This window comes from Pimephales promelas, chromosome 6 (genome assembly GCF_988280905.1).
Source record: "Pimephales promelas chromosome 6, fPimPro1.hap1.1, whole genome shotgun sequence".
NCBI classification, from domain to species: Eukaryota; Metazoa; Chordata; class Actinopteri; order Cypriniformes; family Leuciscidae; genus Pimephales; species Pimephales promelas.
The window spans coordinates 33,235,001-33,261,618 of record NC_142774.1 but is presented as its reverse complement, the minus strand read 5'-3'; the positions used below and the strand labels follow the sequence as shown (position 1 = coordinate 33,261,618).

The 26,618-nt window shown below is 36.8% G+C and overlaps 2 protein-coding genes across 17 annotated transcripts in view; both read right to left on the bottom strand.

Annotated features, from left to right (window-relative positions):
• Positions 1 to 236: 236 nt before the first annotated feature.
• Positions 237 to 24,904, bottom strand: elf2b (E74 like ETS transcription factor 2b). 15 transcript variants are annotated; one of them, XM_039674656.2, is made up of 11 exons: positions 17,528 to 17,866; positions 15,779 to 15,881; positions 15,456 to 15,595; positions 15,165 to 15,285; positions 12,149 to 12,353; positions 4,875 to 4,988; positions 4,581 to 4,757; positions 4,365 to 4,445; positions 3,121 to 3,310; positions 2,643 to 2,993; positions 237 to 1,944 (listed from the first exon to the last, which is right to left on the bottom strand). In XM_039674656.2, the coding sequence occupies exons 4-11, from the start codon at positions 15,237 to 15,239 to the stop codon at positions 1,272 to 1,274; spliced, it is 1,866 nt and encodes a 621-aa protein (XP_039530590.2). In that variant the 5' UTR covers positions 15,240 to 15,285; positions 15,456 to 15,595; positions 15,779 to 15,881; positions 17,528 to 17,866; the 3' UTR covers positions 237 to 1,271. The 15 variants fall into 15 exon arrangements, with proteins under 15 accessions (XP_039530590.2, XP_039530594.2, XP_088988585.1 ...); XM_039674660.2 differs by having other exon boundaries at positions 15,779 to 15,815; XM_089132459.1 differs by lacking the exons at positions 15,779 to 15,881; positions 17,528 to 17,866 and adding an exon at positions 17,897 to 18,498.
• A 1,694-nt stretch (positions 24,905 to 26,598) lies between these two features.
• mgarpb (mitochondria localized glutamic acid rich protein b) overlaps positions 26,599 to 26,618 on the bottom strand; it is a 10,882-nt gene continuing 10,862 nt past the window's right edge. The window contains exon 5 of one of the 2 annotated variants that reach the window (XM_089132458.1): positions 26,599 to 26,618. This exon is cut by the window's right edge and continues 680 nt beyond it. The gene's annotated coding sequence lies outside the window, so the exon portion shown is untranslated. The other variant, XM_039675004.2, reaches the window with a different exon arrangement.

Sequence of the window (26,618 nt, the reverse complement as noted above, 5' to 3'; positions counted from 1 at the left end):
TCTTCTTTTAGCCAGGACTATCAGGCATTCAGTGGGTCTTAACATGTTTAGTCTAGGTCTTCTGTCCAGTGTTTTATGTCATTTTCTTGTTTAAGTTTGATTTGTTACTTTGTCTCAGCTTGGCATTTCGAGAATTTTGTGTCTGCATTTTTCTAAAAAAGTGAAAAGGTGACGCAAGACCATGCAAAAAAAAAAAAAAAAAAAAAAAAGTTCTGAAGCTGACAAAAAAACACCACTCAAATTCAGGAATATTTTTATATTTAAGTAAAACCTACTTGAGTACACTTTGAAACAAGAGTACAACAAAATAGAATATACTTCAAATGTTGAATATACAAACTAGATTATTCTGAACACAAACATCTTGCTCTCCCTCTTTAAAGACTAATAAAAAGCAAAAGAAAACAAATGCGTAAGAAATGTATTTGCAGTGAAGATGCATGCTGCCGACTGACCTTTTTTTGACAAATTGCCATCGTTCCAGGATTTGATTACACCCAAATAGTATGGCCTTTTTTAAATCCAGATTGAAATGTGAATGCAAAAATGCTTTGCAGTTTGTTTGCCAATAATACTGTGCTTGGTACAATGTGTGAGGAAAAAAATTAAAAACAACAACAACAAAACATGAACGTAACAAAAGCATATGCTTGATTTAAAAAAAAGAAGAAGAAAATAACTGTTCTAAGGCTGCATTGTTTATAAATTCAGTAAACTGTATAATTCCTATATACAAAATTCATTTCTTCCCTTAGTCGAGGTGGAGGGAGAATCGACACGTTCCTGTGAAGCATGGGCAGAAGCGTGGACTCACAGTGATCGTCAAAAGAAACTGCTGGTTTTGCCTTGCGGTTTTAATGTTAAAGAAAAAAATCTTTATACAAGTTATAAAAAGCTGAATTTATCCTCCCTCAAAAGTTCACATAATTGACTACAACTACTCACTCCTTAGTGTTCTGCTTCGCTGTCATTAGTGTCAAAATAGTTGTTTTTGATTGTTTTTAAAGTGGAGAACTGTAGTGTTCTTTACATTGGTCCCTTTAACAAATCATAATTGAAATGACGAACCTCCGGGTTTAATTCACATGGTGTGAGAGATGGGGCGCTGATACAGGCTGGAGTCTTTGCCTGCTTAGAATATATAAAAATGAAACCACACTTGAACTTGAAACTGTACAACTCCAGCTTGATTTCCCAGAATGTGATTGAATGGTATCTGGGGATTTCAAATTCACTTCAAGAGTTCACGACTGACGAAAACGCATCACTCTTCAGCTCTCTGCTGCGAACTGTGGTTTTGAACCTTCCTCGACCACCTCAGCTGCTGCCTGTGTGGGACTGTCCTGCTCAGGCTGTTCTGCGGAAGTGCTGTCGGGTTTGGACTCGGAGGTTTGGGCTGCGCTCTTGGCTTTTGGAGAGAGCTGGCTCTGCTGAATCTGGATCTGAACTGGGACTGACACCGGGCTCTGTGCCGGAGTGCACGCCGTCTGAACCGAGACTGGGACTCGAGTTTGCGTCTGGGCTGAAACGGGAACCTGCGTCTTCGCATGAGCCGGACTCTGCTGGGCAGGAACTGCCAGTCTGACCACCTGCGCCCCCTGCGCCACAGACACGGGCGTGAGGGCTCGGACACCCATCAGATTGATGCCTGTGGGGCTGCCCGGTTTGGCCTGAAGCTGGCACTGCGTGAGCTGGGATGCGGGGATGGTGATTATCTTGGCGAGCTGAACTGTGATCCTGTCACCATTCTCTGCTGTGGCGGGCACCATCGTTGGCATGGTCTGGATTAGGACTTTGGGTGCGTTGATGCCAGTCGCTGAGCCAGTATTGGTGGGCGCTGTGGTGAAGAGCGAAGGGTTTGCTGACTGCATGGCCACAGTGGAGATCTTCTGTCCCAAGGAGTTCGTCATAACAACCGGCACTTGCATAGCAACCCGCACAGTCCTGGAACACAAGATGATGTTTTAAAACAACAATTTGTCACAGAAAATTTAAGTGCCCACACTATACTCATTTACAAGTTCGTTATTTTATTTTTGGGGTAAGCTAGAATTCATTTACATGATTTAAAAAACACTTTTCTCATAATGTACTTTGCTGTAGCATCTCTTTTAACCCTCTGTTTTAGTTACCGTCTCTTTAAAGCCCACCTTTATGGGAAAAAAGCCCAGTCTGATTTGATTGGTCAGCTATTATTTCTGTAACTAAGCCATAACTATCTTTTTTTTTTGCCCTCACAGTGAAAAAAAAAAAAGCACCTTCTTAACATAGTTAAATCACTTAACCAATTGTTCTGAGGATTGCTAAAAGCAGCCAGTGGGCGGGCATTATGCAAATGTGTAACAGTGATGTAGCTAATAATGGCAGGACTACAAACAAAGCATACAAGCATACATAACAGAGATGGTCCTCACTGCAGAACATGAAATCCACGGGGAGGAGTCGGATCCAGATCCAACTCCTCCCAGCTTACATATACCTAAACCTACCCAGCTCCACCCCCTGATCCCTAACCCCATGCCTAATGCTACTCAACTCCACCCCTCAGATTTGGATCCGACTCCGCCCCCTGGATCTTGTGTACTGCAATGAGGTGCTACTGAATTGAACTGAACCCTTCTGGTTAACACCAGTCTGGTTACCTGGGTGCGTTGGCATTGGAAATAATGGTGGCATGGGACGGATCTGTTGTGGAGACGGTTACGATGCGCTGAAGGGGAGTTGGAGTGAGTGCAGCTTTAGCTTTCGGGGAGCCTGGGTGGACTATAGTCCTACCGCCCCCTCTCAAGATAGCAGGCGTTTTGGAGAGGTCAGATGTCAAGAGTGTGTCAGATGAGGGTGGAACGCGTTCATAGACCTTTTCTCCGATTATGTCATCGCCAGGGTCGCACTTATCATCATCGATGATGACAATGTCCTTAGGCATTTCTTTAAACTGGTAGACCAACCTCTGACCCTCTACTTTAGCCAAGATGCCTCTCTGATAGTAATACCTGAGAGAAACAGAGACATCAATTAAATATACAATAATATAATTCCAGTTATGGATGCCAATTGGTCAATATGTTATTAATGCCTTCAATATCTTACGATGTTTGCAAACACAATGTTCTCGCTAACCTGAGCGCTCTGCCCATGGTTTCATAGTTCATGTCAGGTTTGTTCTTGTGTTTGCCCCAGAGCTTTGACACAGCTTTAGAGTCCACCAGCTTGAAGATGCCTTTCTCCCTCTGTGTCCACTTAATGTACCTGGGACAGGTGTTCTTATCCTGCAGAAGGTCCAACAGGAACTCCCACAGGTATGTACTTCCTGTAAGAAAACAAATGATCCATTTAAAATCCACATAATCTAAATTAGCTAATTAAAAGCAGCTGACAGTAGCAAAACACAACTGATAACCTAATAAATTCAATTTAAAATTACATAAATAATCTTAGGATGGATCTTACAAATCATGTCAAACATTCCACAATCATATAGTAATGTACTATATGCACTACATATTCAATAATGCTCATTATATACATGTAATGTAACCAGGGTCAGTATTCATTTGATTAAAAGAAAGTAAAAAAAAATAAAAAATAAAGAGTAATAGTGTGAAAATTTTTTACAATTTAAAGTAAATGTTTTCTATTTTAATGCATTTTAAAATGTACTTTATTTCTGTGTTGGCAAAGTTGAATTTTCAGCATCATTACTTCATTAATCCTACTTGTATATGATAACAACAACAACTATATTGTACAACTTGTTAAGTGTTTATAAAGTAATGAAAAATCAACCAAAACCATTTCATTCAGTAACATACTGAATACATGGATACTATCATGATGAACAACTCATTTGTGACCCTGCATCACAAAACCAGTCACAAGTAGGACTGCCATAGCCATATGGGTCAAACTTATTGATTTTTATTTTGTGCCAAAATCATTAGGATATTAAGTAAAAATCATGTTCCATGAAGATATTCTACCGTAAATACATAAAACATTTATTTTTGTGAGTGAATGCAGCACAATCGCGAACATAAATGGACAACTTTAAAGGTGATTTTATCAAGTCTCAATTTTTGTGCATGCTCCGATTCCAAATTTTTGTTGCCCTATTTTAACAAACCCTACATCAATGGAAAGCTTATTTATTCAGCTTTCAGATGATGTATGAACCCCAATTTTAAAAAATTGACCCATGTGACTGGTTTTGTGGTCCAGGGTCACATTATGAGAATATCACCACATTAGTCACAATATTTTACACATATGTACTTTATTCCTTTTTGATTTGTACTTTTGAAATATTATTTGAGTGAAATGTGGCCCACATCATATGCAAATAACACTGAACGTATAGGATGTACCTTTCCCTTCCCTAGACTTTTTCTTGATGCCCAAATCTGGAGATCCGTTTGAAATGTGATGGGGTTTGGGTTTTCGCCCAGCTAAAAGGATAAGAAAAAAAAAGTTAAAAAGCTTGTAAAAAAACAAACAAAAAAACATCCTGTGTAACCTTTACACACACACAAAATCATAAAATCATCTAAATAGCACATTTGTTAATATTCCCGTGTACTCACATTTTCTTCTCTTGCTGGGCTCCGTCTCCAGCATCTCAGGTTCCTGAAAAACTGTAACCACCTCCATTGGCTCAGAGTCCTCTGTGCTGACCTCCACCACCGTCTCTGTCAGCACGTCAGGTCGCATAGCCGCATGCAGGAACTCCGAAGTGTTGATACATGGAGGCACAAACACCTCTACATGACAAAAAAAAAAAAAAAAAATCATTACAGAAATTATGTTTATCTCACAGAGAGGCTGTCTACAGCCGTGTGAAAGCTATAATTAAAGGGGGATGAGAAAGCACTGTTCACCTGGGCTCCGGTCTCCACGCAGGCTGGAGGGAGAGTCCATGTGTAGAAGAGCTTCAGCAGCCTCAATGGTTTTATCAGAGCAATGCACACTAGAGCCATGAACTGATGCTTCCACTGCAACAGACAAAACACACACAAACAAAACATCAGAATCCTGTGAACTTGGTTTGTAAAATCATTGGGTGCATATTACGATTTTAAAAAGTATCACTACATTATGCAGCATTTATACCAAACTTTTGGACAGTGGCTTAATTAATAAGGCCACATACAATGAGGACTGTAAGTTCAAAATAATATTCATGATTCAAATTTAATATTTGTACACTGAACTTTCAATAGAGGGTGCTATTTTGTGCAAAACCTGTGTGTTTACGGTTACTCAAAATCAAATCTAGCAACAATTATAAATAGGGGTGTCACGATTCTCCAAATCCTCGATTCGATTAAGTTATCGATTCTAAGGTCACGATTCGATTCGATTCTCGATTTAAAAAAAAAAGTAAAGCGCAGATTGCTATGCAATTTTTAGACTACACATTTATGCATTATGCAATATAAATTTGTTCACAATGTACACTACACCATTGCCAAATTTAAAATATAACAAAAACAAGTAACATAACTTAATAGTATAACATTTAAAGCACCTGAAATGACTAGAAAAAAAGTTTAGTTAATTTTGATGAACGAGATTGAAGAATAGAGTCAGTAAAACGATCCGAACTTTCCATCACGGACGCGACATGGGGCGTGGCAGTATCGACGATACCATTTTTTATTTCGATTTCAATACCATTGAATTAATTTCGATCGATTTCGATTTAATATCGAAATCGTGACACCCCTAATTATAAATCAAAAACGATTTTTTATGGTGGACTAGGTTAATTGAATGACAAACTTAGCATGGAGACTTTAAGTGTGTGATTGATTGACATTTTAATATGGTACTTATGAACTTTAAACTACTGACAGACAAACTACCAGACAGTTAACACCGATAATCCTTCAAAGTCATTCACTTTCAAAGACAGCTGACATAAGCACTCTGAGAATTTAGAATTTCCATTATAATCAATATAATCACTTAATATAACCAACACAAATGGGTGTGAGAGGACATAGTGTTAGTCCCGTAGGACCTATTAATGCAAAAGTGCAACTGTAGACTTCTTGAGATCGTGCCTTTGGACCTAAATAGATCCACAGTGGTCGTACCTGCGATCAGTCTACTCAAAGCCCAATTAGTGCGCTCTAAGACAGTTAAAAGAATCTGCTAACTGACAAGTCACTTCCTTGAACGCCCTGGCTCTAATTAAAAAACAGGTGCAGAGACTGATCTCAGACAGGCAGTTCATGCATATATAGGTCTGAACCTCAAGCCTCATTTCTCTTTGACGTTAACATCCAGAGCAACTAGCACCTGTGCCAGTCTATCCAAGCCGTCACTCAAGTCCCATTAAAACCTGACCCTGCCCATGTTTGGCTATGTTAGTCTGTAGCTGCACACGGGGGCTATCTTTAGGCAGTCCCAGTCATAAACACATACACACGGTGTCCTCTAGAATGGGTGACCCGGCATGCATTTACTTCCTGTATTCAGACAGATCTGCCCTTGGAGACAGGACACAAATATGTAGTTGAAAATACTGAAAATCCATATGGCTGCCAACACTTCAAACCTAAGAGAATAAGACTGCTTTCAAACAATTAGTAAAAATTAAATAAAATTATACCTGTAAAAAGGCAGTTTTTGTTGTGTTTTTGGCTACAATAGATATTCACATAATTTTATTCTTAAAATGCTTGTACAAAATTAAGGATTAAATTGATATTTCCAAACCTATATTATTTACTTGTGGAAGAACATGAGTTAAGAATTGTTTAACTAAATTGTTAACTAAATTTTTATTTTTGAGCGAACTACCCCATTAAGACAAAGGGGACATTTGATCTGTAAAACCCAAATCTGGAAGAAAATGACTGCAGTCAAAGCAACACTAAAATCAACACCACATGCTTTGTCAATATGAGCAAGGAATGGAGATTCACTTAAATCTAAAATACAACAGCCGTTAAGTCATTGTTAACATTCATACAATTGTAAACAATAAATCATTAATAGTAGTAATGATTCAGCTGAACAACTGACACAGGAGACTGAACATTGTGGTACTATTTTATCTGTCACTAAAATAGCGGTCCATAAGAAAGTAGTGCAGTCCCTCCTCACTTCCGTGTTTACAGTCGTCAGAGCTTTCCCTCCAGTTCTTTCTGAAGACGCTCTACAAGCTTCCTGCCACCCAATCCCCGCCCCGAATCTGATTGGGCGAATTTCTAATCAACGCCCCAAGAAAGAGACAAGACGATTGGTCAGGTGTAGGATTTCGAAAGCGGCGCGAATACTATTGGACGACGCGTGCTGTCACTCAACATTTCGACAGCCCAGTTGAATAACAATGCTTCCGCCATCAAATTAGCTCTAAAATCTAAACGTCCACATTGAAATAAGTCAAAATATACACTCGACACTTTTACAGCAACACATTACAGGACAGAAAAGAAACAAAGTGGTGTTTAAAGAAATAAGCTATAGCCAAAATGTTGCTCACGGAGATTAATTAACATTCAGCGCTACACTGAGCGACCACGTTTAGATAACGGGACATCTGTGATGTGAAGCAAACATGCATCTTATTACACAAACTCTTTGTTTTTGCTTACATATTAACATTATAAAGAAATTCAAACGTAGTTGTAATGTAGTTGCTCCGCGTGTATGTTTCCCTCTAATATGCCACATTTACGTTGAAGATGAGGCGTTAAAATAAACCAATAGTCAAACGTAAAGCTCCCAGGCACTATTTAGGAAAGAATACAATTAAATCAACAGATTTCACTAGAATTCACATTTTAGTGGGCCGTATTTAAGAGTTAAAAATAAAACTCGGTGCCCTTCCGACTCCAGACAGCGTGGCAAAGACGTAGGAAAGACAACATCTCTCCCACTTCCTGGTTTCAGAGCAGCGCACCACCTCCACAGAAACCCGTTATTTTAACACACTCCACATCAAAAACGCCCTAGGCGCCGTGCAAACTGAACACTGTGCACGCGGATCACACATAACACAGCATGCACGCCTTCACGCTACTTTTCCACACTCCAAGAAAACAGACAAGAAAATTAGGCAACGCCATGCAGGTTGCCAACCAAGGTGATCACTTCCTGAAATGCCCTCCATTACTTTAGAGCACAACTTCGCGGATCTCAGCGCTGTGGCGCGAGCACTGCTCTGCTGCACCCCAAACAAACCCACGCTGGCGAGAAAGAACACGCGCTTTGGTCTTTTTACCTGCTCGGATAAGTAGATCGAGCTGGTTAGCGGGTCCCTCATGCAGCGACGTCGCCATGTTTCGTCCAGAGGTGCAGATTCACATTGACTAGCATTGAAAGCGTTTAGAGACGCACGACTCGCAGATCACTCCGCCTCCACAGGAAATCTCCACAAACTCAACAGAGCCCACAGATCCTTCCGCGCCAAACACAGGAAATCCTCCGCGCGCTCTCCGTTACGTTCGATTTACGTCAACGCCGGAGAGATTACAAAAAAAGTATTCGTTTACAATAAAAAAAAACGACTTACTTCGTTTACAAAAAATCCTTTTAATATTAATATAACGAACATAAGTATTTAACAATGCAATAAATATAACATTCTCCACAAAGTAAAATCAATCCGTGAGATAATAAGTTACATGACAGTAGGCGTTTCCATTTCCATAACATTTTTCCGTCGTACTTTGTATTTTATTCTTATCTAGAGAGGCATTCTTTATAAAATGTTCTTAAACATCCTCATATTGTATTTTAAGCACTTTGAAATTTGATCTTGAAGTATCGGAAACATCTATAAATCACTGAAAATAAGTGTTCTGTTTCTTTTTTTTATTTATTTATTTTTATTTTATTTTTTATTTTTTTTTGCATGGTATTTTGCATTTTATTATCAAGGGTATTTTTTATAAAAATGTTTAGGACTTTCAACTGTGATCTCAATGTCTCCGAACTCTGAACGAATATAATGGGACTTTTATGATGTCACGTGAATTATAAATCGTTAAGTGACTTGAGTATTGACATGAGTATTACAAGTCATTAAGCATTACAGTCAGGTTTACAATAAGTTGCAATAAGTACTATAATGTGAGAAATGTCTATTTTCTCCACCTAACTTCACAGAATGTCCACAAGAGGGCAGTAGAGACCCATCACTGACAGAGCATGGCACCAAATCTATATAAAACACGCTTTTATAGGTTTAACTCAACCTCATGTTGCTCCAAACAAGTGTTGCTTACTTTCTCAAAAGAAACAAAAAAATAGATGCCAGGAAGACCCAGACATCATTCATTTCCATTGTTTTTTTCCCCATACAATAAAAGTGAATGATGAATGAGGCTGTGGGTTTGGTGAACAACATGATGGAGAACAAATGTTGACTTTCCCTTTTGGGTGAACTCTCTCTTTAAAGTGCCAATCTCTGCTAGATCAGTAAAATATAGTTCTAAACACAGAAATTAGTTGTAAAAATAGAAGATTAGCCCTGTGTTTGACTGCTAGTAACTGTAACCAATACAACAAAGCTATCTTTGTACCAGGTTGATTTTATAGCAGAATCACGCATAAGTGGTTAACCTTTGAAATGATGCATCACTAAGTAGCCCATAAATCCCAGCCTATAAGGATGGCATTCCATATACTACATATAACAAACAAGAGTCTGCATGCACAAAAAAGCAGGACACCTAATCACTAACATAACCGACGTAAGAGAGCAGAGCAATGTTCAACTGTTAGTCAACTCTCTCCCCATGCCTGAGACTGCAGCATCTAACCCTAACCATAATGTCCACCATGGAGTATTTTGTTTGAGCGATTAAGATTTACAAATGCATAATGCTAGATACACAATCAGATGTTTGCTTCACAGTCAAACGTTGGCTTCTCAAAGTATCACTGCCAACACCAACTGCTGGATATCACAGGATTCAAAATATTTTACCATGCAATCACTATAACAGAGAGCATTGTATTCATGTGTGCTGTGATAAGCACACTAGCTGTGATAAGTCTGTGGGTAAAAAGGTCCTTATCTACCATTTTAATGGGGATTCATTCATGTTTCGAACAGCTAGAAGTTGACTTTTGACAAATCATGAACAGACATGACAGCGCTTTTGTACTGAAATGCATTTCAATAACTAAAGTAAATTTTCTTTTTAAGTTATTTTTTACAAGCATGCGATCAGGACAAAAAAAGAGGACTATTCTAATTATAAATTGTTATTTTTATTCTAGTATCATGACAAAAATTCAATCAATAAACAAATATAATACCGTTTTAAAGCAACACCAAGTAACTTTTCCTCTGCGGTCAGTCATCCTACAGGTTGGAAGCGGAATTGTCCGCCGTTTTAAATTATTTAGCCTACCGCAGCCTACTGTCGCACGCTCGTTGTTTATGCAGCACCGGCTTTGGAATGAACGATGTCCACAGACAAGGTAGAGTATGTTGCATGATTCATGAAAGTATGATGTATTGAGACATCAGAAACAAAGAAAAACAAAATAATGACTATTGTAATGCTTGGCGTAAAACAAGCCAAATTTGTAGTTTTCTTACGTCTCATTAGAATTACAGAAACTCGACCCTATCTGGCAACCTTATATAGCGTGATTACAGCAGATATAGGACTGCCTTTCACCCTGTTATGACTTGATGAACCACTGAAAGAATTTTGTAAACATTATTTTAAAGGACAAGTTCGGTATTTTACAATTAAAGCCCTGTTTAAAGATTGTTTCTTTAAAAGGTGCTTTCCAACAGGTTTTATCGTAGTTTTTGTACAACTCCATTGACTTGTATTGTATGATCTGTGACGTACGGTATTAAACCGTGTCCTAACTACACGCGACGCCGCGATAAAAGGTATCTTTTCCATGTTAATCAGAGTTTTTGTCCTAACCAGACGCGGCAACGACACGCGAAGTTTCTAATTTAGAAACGGTTCCTATTTCTGCGACGTCGCGGCTGACAGAATGAAGAAATTACACAGGTTATGAGCACAAATTATTTATCTTTAGTTATAAATAGGTCACTGTGCCACAAGCGATAACGGATAATTTACGTCAGATTTTGAAAGCATGTAATATAGCGTTCAAAATGAATTCTATGCAAACATACAACTGTACTTCATAACAAAATTAGTCAATGAGTATATTTTGTTAATGTTTTGATTTTTAATAATGTTATTTCTTGATTTGATTATGTCCTTACCAATTTCCAATGCAAGTGCGGGCCAACAGTGCACTTTCGAGACTCTGCTCACACGCTGTTCTGAATGTGTGCGTCTCACAGTCGCGTCGCGTCTAGTGTGGACAGACACACTTGCTGTCGCTGGAATTTTATCGCGTTGCGTGTAGTTAGGACACGGTGTTACATTAAACGGAAATGGGGTTGGTTGTATTCCTTCTGTAGTCTTATGCAGTCGTGGTATCGTAGGCTACACTATACAAGTGGTTTGCTTGCAATTGGCAAAGGTGCATTATCGCCACCAACTGGGCTGGAGTGTCTATTATTCAAGCTCTCAACGGAAGAGTACGGTTGTGAGGCGTTCGAAAAAAAATAGGTCTACAGTTTTACAACGAATGGTAAAACACCAGTTGGAAAGCACCTTTTGCAGCGATTTTTGTTTGAGCCTATCAGTGAACACCCCAGATCCCTTGGTGACTTTCACGTCTTTGTAAACTAAAGTTTTATGCGTTTTATGAAGGATTGTTCCTGTGCACCTATGCTACCATTGTAGAGGTGTGGGGGTGCTACCACAGAAACTGAAAATTCTCGGGACAGCAGCATCTGTCTAAAAAACAATCTTAACCATTCTATTTCATCAGAAACGATCTTAAAACACGGCTTTATTTGTAAAATATCGAACTTTTTACGAAGGTAAAAAATCTTACTTGGTGTTGCTTTAAATTGCAATCCTGCAAAATAAAAGAAGTACTCATTCTTTATAATAATAATAATTTTACAGAACAACAGCGCAGCCCTATCTATTAACATCTATGTTTAGAGTGCATTCATTAAAGATTGTGTATGCGTGTCCATGAAGTGTTACTGAAGCATGAAAGAGTGCATCTCTTTGAATTTCCTGGTCAGGTGTGCTCATAGGTCGACTGGGAATCATTATGTTTGGAACAGTGTTCTCACCTGTCTCCACCACCTCAGTTTCCACCTCCTGCTCCTCAGCCACTCCCTGCATCAGGTAAGTCTCATCGTCGTACACCAGCACCTGAGTAGAGAAGCCCTGTTCCATCCGAGCACCGGGCACTGGCTCCACGATCACCGCGGGGTACTCCTCCTCTCCTTCCACCTCTCCCTCCATCTCTCCCTCAACCTCATATACACCCTCCTCCTAGACAGAACAGAGGTGCCATGATCAACAAGAAACCAGAAAACTAAACTTTCCAGACATTAATTCTAACGGATATAGACCTTATGCACCAGAGAAACGTGGGTGCCGTCATCTTTAGAATATTGTCTTTGAACTTTCTCTGTATATTTCTATGGCATTGCTGTCGAGGAGTAATTAGCTGGTGAAGGGGATTTACTTATTGTAGAGTTAACAAAAGTTATCATGAGCATTGTAATGTTTATCATAAGCATTGTAAAGCAGATGTCTTAACAAATGTCGACCGGGATTTTTTTTTTTTTTTTTTTTACGAGCAGTTCATTCATTCCTATGCAAGATCGCTGTGAAAATACAGACCGGAAGTCAAAAGATAACGAGTGCAACGCTGAAAAGGGGCGGGGCTATATAAGGTCTATAGATTTCAAGAGTTACTGATAAGTTTTACTGCACTATAATGAACAAGATTCTACAAAACTTTAAAGGGTCGTTCACACTAATAAAGATAACTACTATTAGTAGTGATCGATTGGATCGATCGGCCAATGCCAATAGGGTGGTCAATGGGCTATATATATATATATATATATATATATATACATACAACGAGCGCAACATTGTGTGTATATATATATATATAAGATTGGAAAAGATTCCAATGATATTGTTTGTGTGTTGTTATAGCTGTGGTGTGGATTTCCCAATTTAGAACGATTATTAAAACGATATAATTATAAGTTATCATGATTGGTGTAAAAAACTCCTTAACATATACTAGAAAATAAATATCATAAGCTGGTATTCAGGGAATGTCAAAAACATCCCACCACTTTGCAGCTTAAATTCTGATTAAAAACTGCTCACTTTTACATGAAAAATTGGCCTGACAAACAATTTGCTTTTTTGAAAACACTGAAAGTCCACGTGAAATCAAAATAGATGGGACTATTTACTTTATTAGTGCACATCAGTGAGTGTTGTTACAATTTATTATTACTGTTCCATCTCATGGACCATCTGATGTATTAGGGCTGGCAAACTCTAATAAGACAGGCTAATCTTTGGTCAGTTCTTGACAGAATAAACGACAAAGTTGACAAACGTCTTGCCAGTAGACAAAAATATGCAAGACTATGGCAAGCCTGATTCCAGCAAATTGTGTAATGCCAGCCAATCATATTTCAATATTTGAGTGCAATATACATCAGACATGTGAGCTGTAGAAACTCATGCCTTTAAACTCATCTTTGATCACCAAAATTACATATTTTTAAAAAAAAAATTCCCAGTGAAAATAATTTCTTCATGCTTTTAAATAGCTGGAATGTAACTCCACACACTTGCCTTGAGTCATTTAGTCAGATCCATGAATATGCATATTTGTCCCCACCTCCACTCACTCACAACAGCTCAGAGATCCACTTTACTGTAGTAAACACTACATAATAACTGTTAGTTGAAGTATTATACACACATAATGAAGTGTTATACTAGTTTAATTCTGCCCTATATGTTTGAACCAGAAACCAATTCAGAAGAAGTGTGCGAGTGAATAATACAGGCTTGTTTACAAGAAATAACAAAATGGTAATGCGTTTTAGGTATCGCTCTCTACATCAGACACTTAACGGTAATTAATATGATTAGCCTTTTGCTTGACTAAGTTATCAAACAGCTAATAATGTGCTGCTAATGTTACACAAACCACGTTCATGTTCGCAATCTCAGAGTCAGACAACTGCCTTCTAAAAAACAGTCTCCTTAGAAACGCCTTGAACAACTTAGAACATCAGTGGAGAAAAGCATATCATAACATTGCAGATTCTGCGCAATACGCTGTATTTAATATATCATGAGTAGGGGTGTGACGGTTATAGTTGAACATCTTCACTAGAACTCTATAACCCCCGAAACCATGTTATTAAACAACCTTGCGGATTAGGTTATATAGGCTACTAATATCAGTGTTAGAGAGTAACGGATTACATGTACTGTTATTACGTATTCAGAATACAAATTATGAGTAGCCTTACTGTAGTCTTCACAGAACATAAAATATTCATTTTATTTTATTTTTCGTCGCATTTATGAGGAAAAAACAATGTTACGGATAGGGATGGGCATTCGATAAAATTTTCTTAGTCGATCGTCGGAAGAATTAACGATCGACTATCGATTAATCATTAACATTTTTATATTCAAATGTATTATTTATTTAACTTTTTATAAATTAAAAATGCAATGAAAATACAAAAATACAGCGTGTTTTTCCTCGATTAGATCTTTATTACAAGATGATTTAACTTCGCAGTTAAACTGGGCGTTTGGTTAGGCTAAATTTGAAGATGTGCACGGCGGTTCTCTAATGCAACTGAACCTGCAGCTGCGAGTTGGCCCTCGTGAGACCATCGCTAGTTACAAAATAATAAATAAATAAGTCGATTAATCACACCCATCCCTAGTTACGGACGTCACCACTCTGAAAACATTGGTTTTACTTTTTTTTTGATCAAACAGAAACCACAAAACCTTTCTTTAAAGTGAATTTCGTTTTGTATTAATTGTATTTTGTATTTTAATCAATGTTTCATCAACCAATTGCCTGGATTTAATATACAAGAAGTAAATATAGCAAACGATAGATAATCCAGAAAACGAAGGTGCCGGTGCGTGAACTGGAGCTTGTCTCATAAATTGAACAATATAATTAAATATATATAATATAATCACAATTTAAACAACATTAAAATCTTGATTTAATTTTTTTAAAAGCGGCAAATAGGCTTAAAGAAAGTTTTGTAGTTGTGAAATGCTTACCGATAAATGGTCGTCCACTGCAGTGACGTACTCCACCACTGCTCCTCCACTGTCTACAAGCACCACAGATGTCATGACTCATGCCCCACAATCTGTTGACCCCCAGTGGCAAACTCCAGGACTGCAGCCAGACAGCACGAAGAGACAAAAGACATGAAGTGGAACAAAAATGATCAAAAAATGAACACCACTCCAAAGAAACAATAATTCTCAAACATTCATGAACCTCATTTGCAGAGCTAAAGCAACCTGCTCTCCAGTTCTGTCAGTCTGGTTCAACAGGAAACTCACTCTTGCTAAGAAACCGAACACCAAAACAGGAAGCCTGTCTGTGAAACACTGACGCCATGGCAACAGCCAACTTGCTTTTGTTTGTGGAGCTGAAATGAACTATTACAGCTGGAAAATGTTCCCAGTCCTTCTCAATACACCTTCGTAAAAGAGAGGGAGAGAAACAAGAAACGTCAGCGGGACAGTCTAGCAGCTGAATTATTGAGTGACTTCGCAACCACGCTCCAGACAGCTAAAGTGACTGGCTGACACAATAAAACGGCAGCACGAACATGTTCAGACCATTGAAAATAAAAGGGATACTTCTGTCAGTATTCACTCACCCACATGTTTTTCCAAGCCTGTATGACTTAATTTTATCTGAGAGACACAAAAGCTGAGGTTAGGTAGAATGTCCTCGCCTTTCAATGCAATAGAAGTGAAATGCTGTAAAGCTCAAAAAAGGACAGAAAAAGCACCATGAAAGTATTCCATATGACTAGAAGCGATGCATTCAAATTCCAGTTACAGAAAATGATCAACCTAAAAAAAAAGGGGATTTCAGAAAGAGAAATTTTCGTTCACCCAAAAATGAAAATTCTGTCAGTATTTACTCACCCTCATGTTGTTCCAACCCCGTAAGAGCTTCGTTCATCTTCGGAACATGAATTAAGATATTTTTGATGAAATCTGAGAGCTCGATCACTCCTCCATAGTAGTCCATACTAGTCTTCTTGGGGGATTGAAACTTGCCAGCCTCGAAAAGTTATTAAAGACATCGTTAAAATAGTCCAAGTGGCTACAGTGGCTCAATCTTAAATTTATCAAATGAGATCACTTTTTGTGTGCAAAAAACCCCCAAAAACAACGACTTTATTTCAACTATTCATTTCCTTCACTTTGGGCCTCGAGTCAGGTTACTAGTTAATATATGATCTGTTGATGTACGTCAAACGCATCACACACATGACCAGCGTCGGCCAATAGTGAGCCTACAGTAAGGTTTAACTGACTAGAGGCCCAAAGAGAAGGAAATGAATGAAATAAAGTGGTTATGTTTGTTTTTGCACACAAAAAGTATTCTCGTCGCTTGATGAAGTTAAGATTGAGCCACTGTAGTCGCTTGGACTATTTTAACGATGTCTTTAATAACTTTTCGAAGCCGGCAAGTCAAGAAGCCTATGGACTAGTATGGAGGAGTGATCCAGCTCTCAGATTTCATCAAAATATCTTAATTTTTGATCTTATATCATCAGAATAATATCTTAGTATTTACTTAAAAGAGTAAATACTGACAGAATTTTCATTTTGGGGTGAACTATCCCTTTAAACATAAGATAACAAAAACACTGACATCAAGAAACAGCAGAATGCATTTGAAATCTCATGCAATACAAAAGGCAACGGACAAAAACTAAACATTTCTCTTGTGAAAAGGCAAAGAACAGCTTGTCGTTTCAGGGTACACAAAGGCCAGTATTAGCCAATAGCAACTTGTATTAATATTAATGTAAGTATTCGGTTTACTATTTTTCAGTTAAAAAAGCCAAATCTCTATCTGTAATAGATTTTAGAGTCAATACATGCATAATAGTTTTTTAAAATATTACATTTAAGATTCTCAGAGGGTAGCCGTCATATAAATAACTACACAAAACAATCAAATCACTTAGAAAATGTTAAGCAAATGCTATAGTTCAAATCAAAGGCCAATATTAAAGCTGAATTGTCCCAAATTCACTTTTTTAGCCAAGATGTTTCATTTCATCACAACACAAGTCTTCTGGACTCATCCGATAGCATTGTGCGGGACAAAAAAAAAAGTAAGTTATTTACAACTGTGCGTCTGTACCCTTCCCACAGCTCTTAAAACTCATTCAGGTCCATGTACACTCAAATAATTGCATGTGTGTTGTCTGTTGTGGTAACCGATTGCGCTTCAAGCCGCATGGACTACTTTTATGGTGCTTTTTACCTTTGGAGATGCAACAAATTAGTCTGCAGTGCATTCAGTTGCATTGTATGAAAAAGAACAGTATAAATCTGCTAAACACATATGAGCCAGACAGAGCAAATGAAAGAATTGAACTTACACCACATAACATGCCATCATGGCACCAAGGATGTTTGCTTTCCCTTCCATTAATCACATAAAGTAAATAAAGAACACCATAGTGATGACAGACACTGAAGATTGTTAAAGTCATCTAATAAATTCCCTATTCAATTGCCACAGCAACGCAGTCACAAGGTTTGCACAGGGGCGAAGAGGTGTGGCAACTAAACGTGACACGCACTCACACTTCCTCACAGATGCATCTGGATCATGTTATCCGCAAATCACAAAATGACAAGTTTCTTTCAGCTTCCCCATTAGAGCTTTCCCCATAACTGCTGTTAAAGAAAAACTTGCTTTAAGCTCATTAAATATAAAGAAATTACTTCACATAGCCTACCATCACCTTTGGCTGAATAGCTTGATGAGTGTACTACGGTTACTTGAAGGGTGTTTCAATTCAGCTCAAGCTGTGTTATTAGATAGCATCAAGGAAGTTCAAGCAGTAATTCATCTGTTTCCAACCTATTGTTCATGGTGCAGCCATGGAATTCCACAGCGTTTCTTTTCCATTCCAAGACGTATCCCGATTTCCTAGGACACATTCTAAGACGTTCCTGGTCCACTTCAGCCATCGCTTCTTGTCCTTGCAAAATATCCACATTCCAACAAACTGACTCGACAGAAGACAGCCACATTTCCCACAGCACCATCAGGGAGAGAGTAAGGACCGAATCAGAGAAGTGCACGTAGTCTGCAGAGTAGCATTTGGCACACTATAGCTTTCGTTTTCCGCCTTGTTCACACCTGTTCCTCTGTCTTCATTCTTTAACGGCGCTGTATCTTTCGCTTCTCAGTCGTTCACTCTATCATGCTCACATCTCAAGGGTGAGGGAGCATTTGTAAGTTCGACTCAGCATTATGTGCGGCAGGATCACATGGTCTGAGCTTTCCGAACAAGCATCACATGACCAGGGCACAACGCTGCTTTTGTGTCCTCAACAGACTCTCCAGTGATGCAACGTCCCACCTTTAGAAACACACACACGCAGTGGATGCCAAAATTCAGCCTCCACCCAAAAGTCCTCCAGATGCAACCAATTATTTCTCAATGAGAATCTCGCCTAACTGACAAAAACCCACTTCTGTTTTTACTAGATTCAGTTCAACCCTGTAGCTAGCCATATAGACTTCTCACATGGAACACAAGAAGAGATATTTTAAACAATGGTTATGCTGCTCTAACCATAAAATAAAAGCCTACAATGACAGAGCCTTCAAGCCCTTGTAAAAGTATGACTGCATTATATTCATCTTAAGTCAAAATCTGCAGAAGATTAATAATGGAACTACAGTTTTAAAAGGTGAATTTGACTAGTATATACACCACACATGATCTGCATTTTCATGGGTTGAAATAAAAGATTGTTGTTATAAGAGACAATAAAAACAACTGTGCCTCAAAACCATAACCAAAAAATAAGTTTGATTTTAAAAAGTTTTAAACCACAAAATAAACCAAAAATAAGCATAATGAACTATGCTAAAAGCATCATTTCAGTCTCCAGCACATTATAAAATAACGGTGACATCACATATGAGTTTCTTTACAAAGTGACATCGCCAACTACTTCCCTGGCATGCATAACAGCAAATTTAGTAATTTTCGCAGATTTAATATAAATTACATTTAATCTTGCTGGGCAACGATTACGTTTTTAAATGGCAATTAATCGCATGATTTTCTGTGATTTATCGCATAGTGCGCAAAATTCAACAATGAATTCAAAAGTAGTGTATTGCGCAATTGTATTTTAAATGTTCTGCTATATAAACAAAACAAAAGTGCAATAACTTTAATCAAATAAGATGCTTTTTAACAGCAAATTTTCCCTTTATACAGTAGCAGTTCAAATATATGTATTGTAAATAAGAGTCCCGTTTATTTCGGGCTTGTTTATAAATAAAAGTCACACAGTGTGTCCAATTTCCACCCAATTATTATTTGGTTACACAAACTATTTTAGCTTCTGTCTGTAATGCCCTGTCACAGGAAGGAAAGACTAAGAACATTATTTGAGGCATTTTAGTAAAGATTTTACTAGTATCAGTGTTAATATAGGTTAACGAAAACTATATTAAAAAAAAAACCCTTTTATTAGGCCTAACCTGATGTACCAAACTAAAACTGAGATGAAAAATTAATAAAAACTAACCCTAACCCTATATTACAGACATTTAAAAAAAAAATATTGACTAAACAGAATTACTAAAACTTAACTAAAATTACAAAGAAAACAGAATTAAATTGAATCCAAAATATTAACAAATTATATAGTATCCCAAGTAATACCAAAATAACACTAGAATGGCGATATTTGTTACAGTGTGTTTTATACATATATATATATATATATATATATATATATATATATATATATATATATATATATATATATATATATATATATATATTCCGAATCTATGAGGTGGCTAATTCGTACCAATTCATACAACCTCACTTGTACGTTTTTTGCTAAATGGTACATATTTTACGAGTTGCCAAATTCATATGAATTATACGAATGACCTACATAGGGCTTGATGCTTACTTTTTCCCCAAGGACCACATGTGCTCCTAAGTTGAAAATGTTATTGTGCATTTAGAAACTTTATGGGCGCAAGTACTAGTGTTGTCACGGTACCAAAATTTCAGTATTCGGTACCGATACCAGTTAAAATTCACGGTTCTCGGTACCAATTTCGGTACCAAAGCTTAGTTTAAATTTACATATATTTAAGTGTTTATCACGGTTACAAGTATGGAAACTGTACATTTGTATTATAAACACTTTAGAAAAAGATTAGATAAAATGACCTAAAATAAACAATAGTATACACTAACACATTTTTAAAGTTGTTTGTAAAGTTTTAATCCATTATTTATTTAATGCACAATGAATTAAGTGAACAAACATGAACAATCAGGTGTTTGTAATAAATAACATTTTCAAACATTAATTAATGTTGTAAAAATATATTGTTCACTCAATGTGTTGATAACTAAGTAATGTTTATGAATGGTATCTTTGTAGCATTACCATAAGACATGTTTTATTTGACTTGACTGTCCTTTTATTAATCTAAAACTGCATTCATATTTAATTTTAAAAAGGCTTTTTAAACCTGCTGAGTTATAAAGGCAAGAATACGCTTAGAACTGGCACTGACATTAAATGACAATACTAATACCAGTAGCCTACTCTGGTGTCGGGTAGATACTACTGTGCTCATGTACTCGTAAAACTACCCCGAAAGCACTTTAGAGGCCGTTCACATGTCGCGCGTGTTTTTTAATTATATTTTTGCGCGTGCTTATTCTTTCCAAAGCGCTTGCTCTCACGCGGCGTCTGTCGTTGCTATGCAACGCCAACGAGTTTTTATTAGGAGCGCGCTTGAATCACGCCTATATTTGAAATTGCGAATTTGCATGTAATCGGCCTCTTATGGCAACGTGACATTAGCCTAATCCAAAATATTTCCATATGTAGCTATTTCCTCCTTTCGTGTCAACAAGTGGATTCAGAGAGAGAGAGAGAGCCATATCAGCGTTATAAAGAGGACGCAACTGTGCACGTTTCAGACATCGCGTCTAGAACAGAACTGGATTAACCTGGTACTCGGTACCTAGAAAAGCTGGTACCGTAACATTTTTTTTTTTTAGTACCGACTTGGTACCGAAGTACCGAGTTTTTTGACAACACTAGCAAGTACTATTAGTTACTATTAGGAGAGCATTTCGAAACTTTAGAAGTACAACTTTCTAAATGCACTGCACCTAAATTTTTCAATTTAGACCTTGGGAAAAAGTATGCGTCAAGCCCTGGTAGCTCATGCGTACGAATTTGGAAACTCGTATACGATTGAGCAAAAATCTTACAAATTCATGACATAAGATAACTTCAGCTCTTTGCCCTTTTGAACTATAATAACGATTCCTCATTCAGTACCATGGCTGCTGGTGTTAGGATTACTTATTTACGATCATCTCTTTGCTCTCTGAGCCGAGTCTGACCAAAAAAATGTATATAATAAGACGGTTAGGCCTAATTCACAATATTAAATATAAAAATGGGAGAAGGAAAGTTTGCGCGTTTGAGACTGCACATGCATGTTAGCTGGAGCAACCTGAAATAAGTCTTTTAACACAATTTGGATGTCATAGAAAACATTATTGTGACAGTTCATCTCAGATTTTGTTTCAGTTCCATTTTTATATAACGACTGAGAACAGAATCACACACAAAAGTGCAGATGGCAAACAGGGGAAACTGAGCATGAGTCAGTAGGGGTCAAATATTTGAGCCAAACACAGAGCAAATGTTGACTGACCTTGCGCAAAATTGGTTCACAAAGCAGAAAAATTTCCTGCAATCAAAAGCAGCTATTTGATGACTAAAAATTATAATGGCAGGTTATGTTCAGGAAATGGTTGCATTGCCTCCCACAGTCCACCACAGCAGTGCACAGAATGCATTGCAGTCATCTAATAAGGGTTGTGTGTGTGAGCAAGTTAAACTATAGCGAATACAAAAATGATTCACTCCTTGGACCTATTCATATTTTACACAGTGGCCTTAATTTGTTTTAATTTGTTTTATCTGACTAATCAGAAAAATTATAATGTCAAAGTGACAATTTAAAATAATACACTGAAAATAATAAAAAATAAAAATTCAAATATCCAATAAAAATTTCATGGACTTTTTCATGGTTTATTGGTTTTTACACCACAAAGTGCTTATTTATTTATTTGTTTGTTTGAGTATTTTTGAAAAAAAAAATGTGTCAGTTTCAACATATCTAAAAAAAATTTAAATTAATAAAATAAAGTAATTAATATATATATACTATAGTACTCAATATGAAACATGAAAAAAATGAAGAATACATAATGGCACGCCCACTTAATTTTTCCTCAGAGCCAAACACACCTCAAAACTACTTACTCCAACGATGACCTTGCTTAATCGACCATTGACGAATTTTATCGATTAAATTCTTATTGACAATTAAATTAATCATTGTTAGCATCCTTAATTTAAATTATCACTAGTGCAGGCATTTAATAATATATAAATGATATAGTTAAATGGAGATCACTAGTCAAGGGATTTAAAAAAATGAGAAAAAGACCTAGATACAAGAAGATCAGTCACCATCCCAGGTAAATCAATAATTAAGAAATGGAAATTAAAACTATCTGACAATGTCATGCAACGGCAACTCCTAGGGAGCAAAGGCTTCACGTGAAATAATTCTGGTTCCAAAGAGCACTGAACCACACCCCGCTTAGCATCTGGAAAAGCAGGGAAACCCAGTTTGATGCCATCTTAATTTTTAAGTCAACATGAAATCCACATGATGTTTACTCTATTCAATTTCTTTGCATGATCCTGGTCTTTTCAGAGCATGCAAGGAAGTCAAGTTTATTATTCACGTTGCTTCCATGACAACATAACCATGCTTATTTTCATTTAAACATACCGTTATGACAAAGTCCAAATCAGTTAACTGGAACAAAGATGTGGGCATAGCTAGAAAAAAACAAAACAGTTCAATTCAATGAAAGCACGAACTGAAACTCACCCTACTCAAGGGGATTCAATCTGCAACCCTGCGATGACCGCACACCACACACACGCATTTACGCTCCACCCTAAATTAATCTCCCCAATATTTGGTCGGCCCTTGCATGCTCATTTGTCTCAATAACCAATCTTTCATTGGCTTTAAGAAAATGTATCATCATACTGTGATATGGAGATGTAATTCCTAATTGAGCAAAGAAATCTGCAACTTTCAAAGACCTTATCGCTTGAATTCAGCAACTGCTGAGGTAGATCAAAGTCCACTGTTGTTGACTTCAGCACTTCCCTCCATTTTCAACAATCTAAATTAAGGGTTTTCAATCTTTTAAATGCCACAAATATGCTCATCCTCATGCAAAGGTAGTTTGTTGTATAAAGACCCAATTTATACTTTAAAAATGTCTATATTCTATCGAATTATTTTTGCATTTTCCCTTCTTGCCATAGTCCTGTTATAGCCTAGTTATTTATTAATTCATTTGTTTTAATTCAAATTTATTTTAATTTTATATGTATTTGTTTAAATCCAACTTTCTTTCTTTTTTGGACACTTTTTCTGAAAACATTTCAACGGAAGGACCCCCTAATAATCCCTTTTGGACCCCACAGGGTTCCTGGTCCAAATGTAAAGGTCAGTGACCTTGCTAAGATAATCGATCAAACCTTGGAATTAAAGTCTGTGGCATAATTTCAACACTAATATGTAATCCCTTCCATATGAGATCTTATCAGAGGTTTGCATTTCACTGTAACAGTTACATGCCAGCAAATACAATCCTGACATTTACCATGAGAGTGAGTGTTAAATCAGTGTTTACAACACAAAACCCTGATGCTGCTGTACTCTGTCCAAATAAGTGGGCGTTACAATATAAACATTGAAGGAAATACCACACACCAATGTTATCTCAGTTCCTTACAAGGGAGACTATTATAATTTATAGTATTCGTGTGCTCTTTAAGAAAAAAAAAACAGCCTTCGAGCATAAACCTTATGAACAGTTGATCATCTGACATTATTGCAATAGTACCAAACCACCAGCGATACATTTCAAAGCTAAAAAAAAATATTTTTGAAACACTTTGCTTCCATAAAAAGCTTAATCTTAGTAGGAAACCAGAGATATGAACAACACCGAAGCGAAACGTTAATGTTAAATGGGTAGCTAACGTTAGTTGTCAACTCTCTGCTAGCATTTAGCTTAGCCAGCCAGCAAATACGACACAGAGGAGCTCACAACAGAAGAAATATAGGCACTTTCAAACAAATAATCGATCAAACATTTGTATAGATGTTGAAGTTACTCTTTATATTGTAAAGCGACACTAAATAGCACCGTAAAGAGCCTCAATAGATTCGTTACATAGTGCTAAGCTAATAACCGCATAGTCTCTGCTAATGCTTCTTCGGCGTATGGACAGCGTAAAAGTAGATTTCTTACCTTTAAACGCTGATTTTCCAAATGAAACCCACACTCTGTACTTGTTTGGTTTACACAGGTAAAAGAAACTGAGTTTGGTGGCTGTGGTGGGTTAGAGCCCGTCACACTGTGGTGGCCGTTAGCGGCTAAGCTCTAACACACCTGATCACATACACGGGTCTAAACAGACACTGAACTACTGACTGTGACGGGCCTCAACACCACTACTGGTCCAAGTGAAATCAGTCGCTTACACTGATCGAGTACAGAGGACATGGAGGGTTTGTGTTTGCAGACAGAAGATCCAGGTCACAGTCGTGATGTAGTTGAATGAGAGAGAGAGAGAGAGAGAGAGAGAGAGAGAGAGAGAGAGAGAGAGAGAGAGAGAGAGAGAGAGAGAGAGAGAGAGAGAGAAATGCACCCTGAGAAACCGACTAACTTACTGCCTTTAACAAAGTCAGAGACTATATCAATGTATATTACAGTAGTTTTTTATAATGTCTTGACAAGGCATATATTTATTGTTTTTTTTTATATTATTTTTATTAATTAATTAATTGGCACTTTATATTGTTTATGTTCTTGTTCATTTTCTCGTCATTATTTTTTTCGTGTATAATGCCTTGAAAATAGTATGTAAACATAGCCATGCCAACAGACTATTTTATTGGAGTTAATCTTTAAAATGAAAAGTAGACATTCCTGTCAAAATTTGGTAAAATAACAGAAAAATAATATTAATAAAACAGGGACGTTTTTTGTGTTAATAAAACCCTCAAACCTATAGACCTAAATGTAGGCCCATTTTTGGACCGGAAACCGAAAGTAGGCTAAAAATCACGGAACAGACTGCCATACATTCTAAAGCAATTGTGAAAAACTTCTGACACAATCATTCCACATTTTCCCAAACTAAAATGCAGATGTTATAAGTAGAAATAGCCTATAATCATCATAGGAGAAAAACTTAAATTTGCTGGGCTCATTGTGGGTCTAGGGCATGCCGTCAGTTTAAAGCAACATGTAGAAAATATAGATGAACTTGATCTTGTTTGAGTTAATTTAGAGAACTCATTCATATCTCGTCTACAACTAAAACTACATACCGAATAACCTGCATATATGTAGCGCCCTCTGCTGTTTGACTTCTGATGTAACTTTATACTGACAAAACCAAAATTTGATTGGTATATGGTTCATATTTTATGTGGGGAAAGGTAATTTTTAACATTGTTTGAAGCTAAACAGAACATACACATAATAGTCTATTTAAAAAAATATTTATTCAAAATATATGTTTTTAAATTATGTTTCCAGCAGTGATGTTTTGACAGTTTAATGATTATCTGATCATTGAATGTCTGTATTTGTTTTCGTTTCATTCTTTCACAGTGAATGATTGAAAGAGAGATAGAGTAGCTATAGGCCTATTCTTTATTTCAAAGAGACAAGTCTAATATTTATAAAAACTGCATATAGGCTATAATAAGTATACAAAACGATGAAGTATACACTGTTTCACAGCTGTCAATATTTGAAAAGTTGTATCACTTTTCCAAAATACATTGGTCCTTGAAACAAAACGAGGAACAACACAAGCCTATGAAAACCTCTGAAAACCTCTAGACTTCAGACTCATTGAACAAGCAAATCTGTATGATATAATGTATATTAAAAATATATATTTGCTCATATTTATTTCATAATAACTTTTTATCTAAAGTGCATTGCTATAAAATACTAAATCGTCTGTTCTATTTAAATAGTTTTGACAATTCAGTTGACCAAATAAGAATCCCATTATAGAGATTAATTTGAAAAGTAACTTTATTCTATGACTAATATACATATTTAATTGACCATATTTTAGTTGAAGATAATTAGGATAATACTATATTAATTTAAATTGAATTCAAAAAATTAACTCAATTAGATAATACATTATCTAAAGTTGATGTAATTACATTTAACTTTATTCTATGTAATTACATTTACAGTAACTTTATTCTATGTAACTTTATTTACAGTAACTTTATTCTATGCTAATATACATATT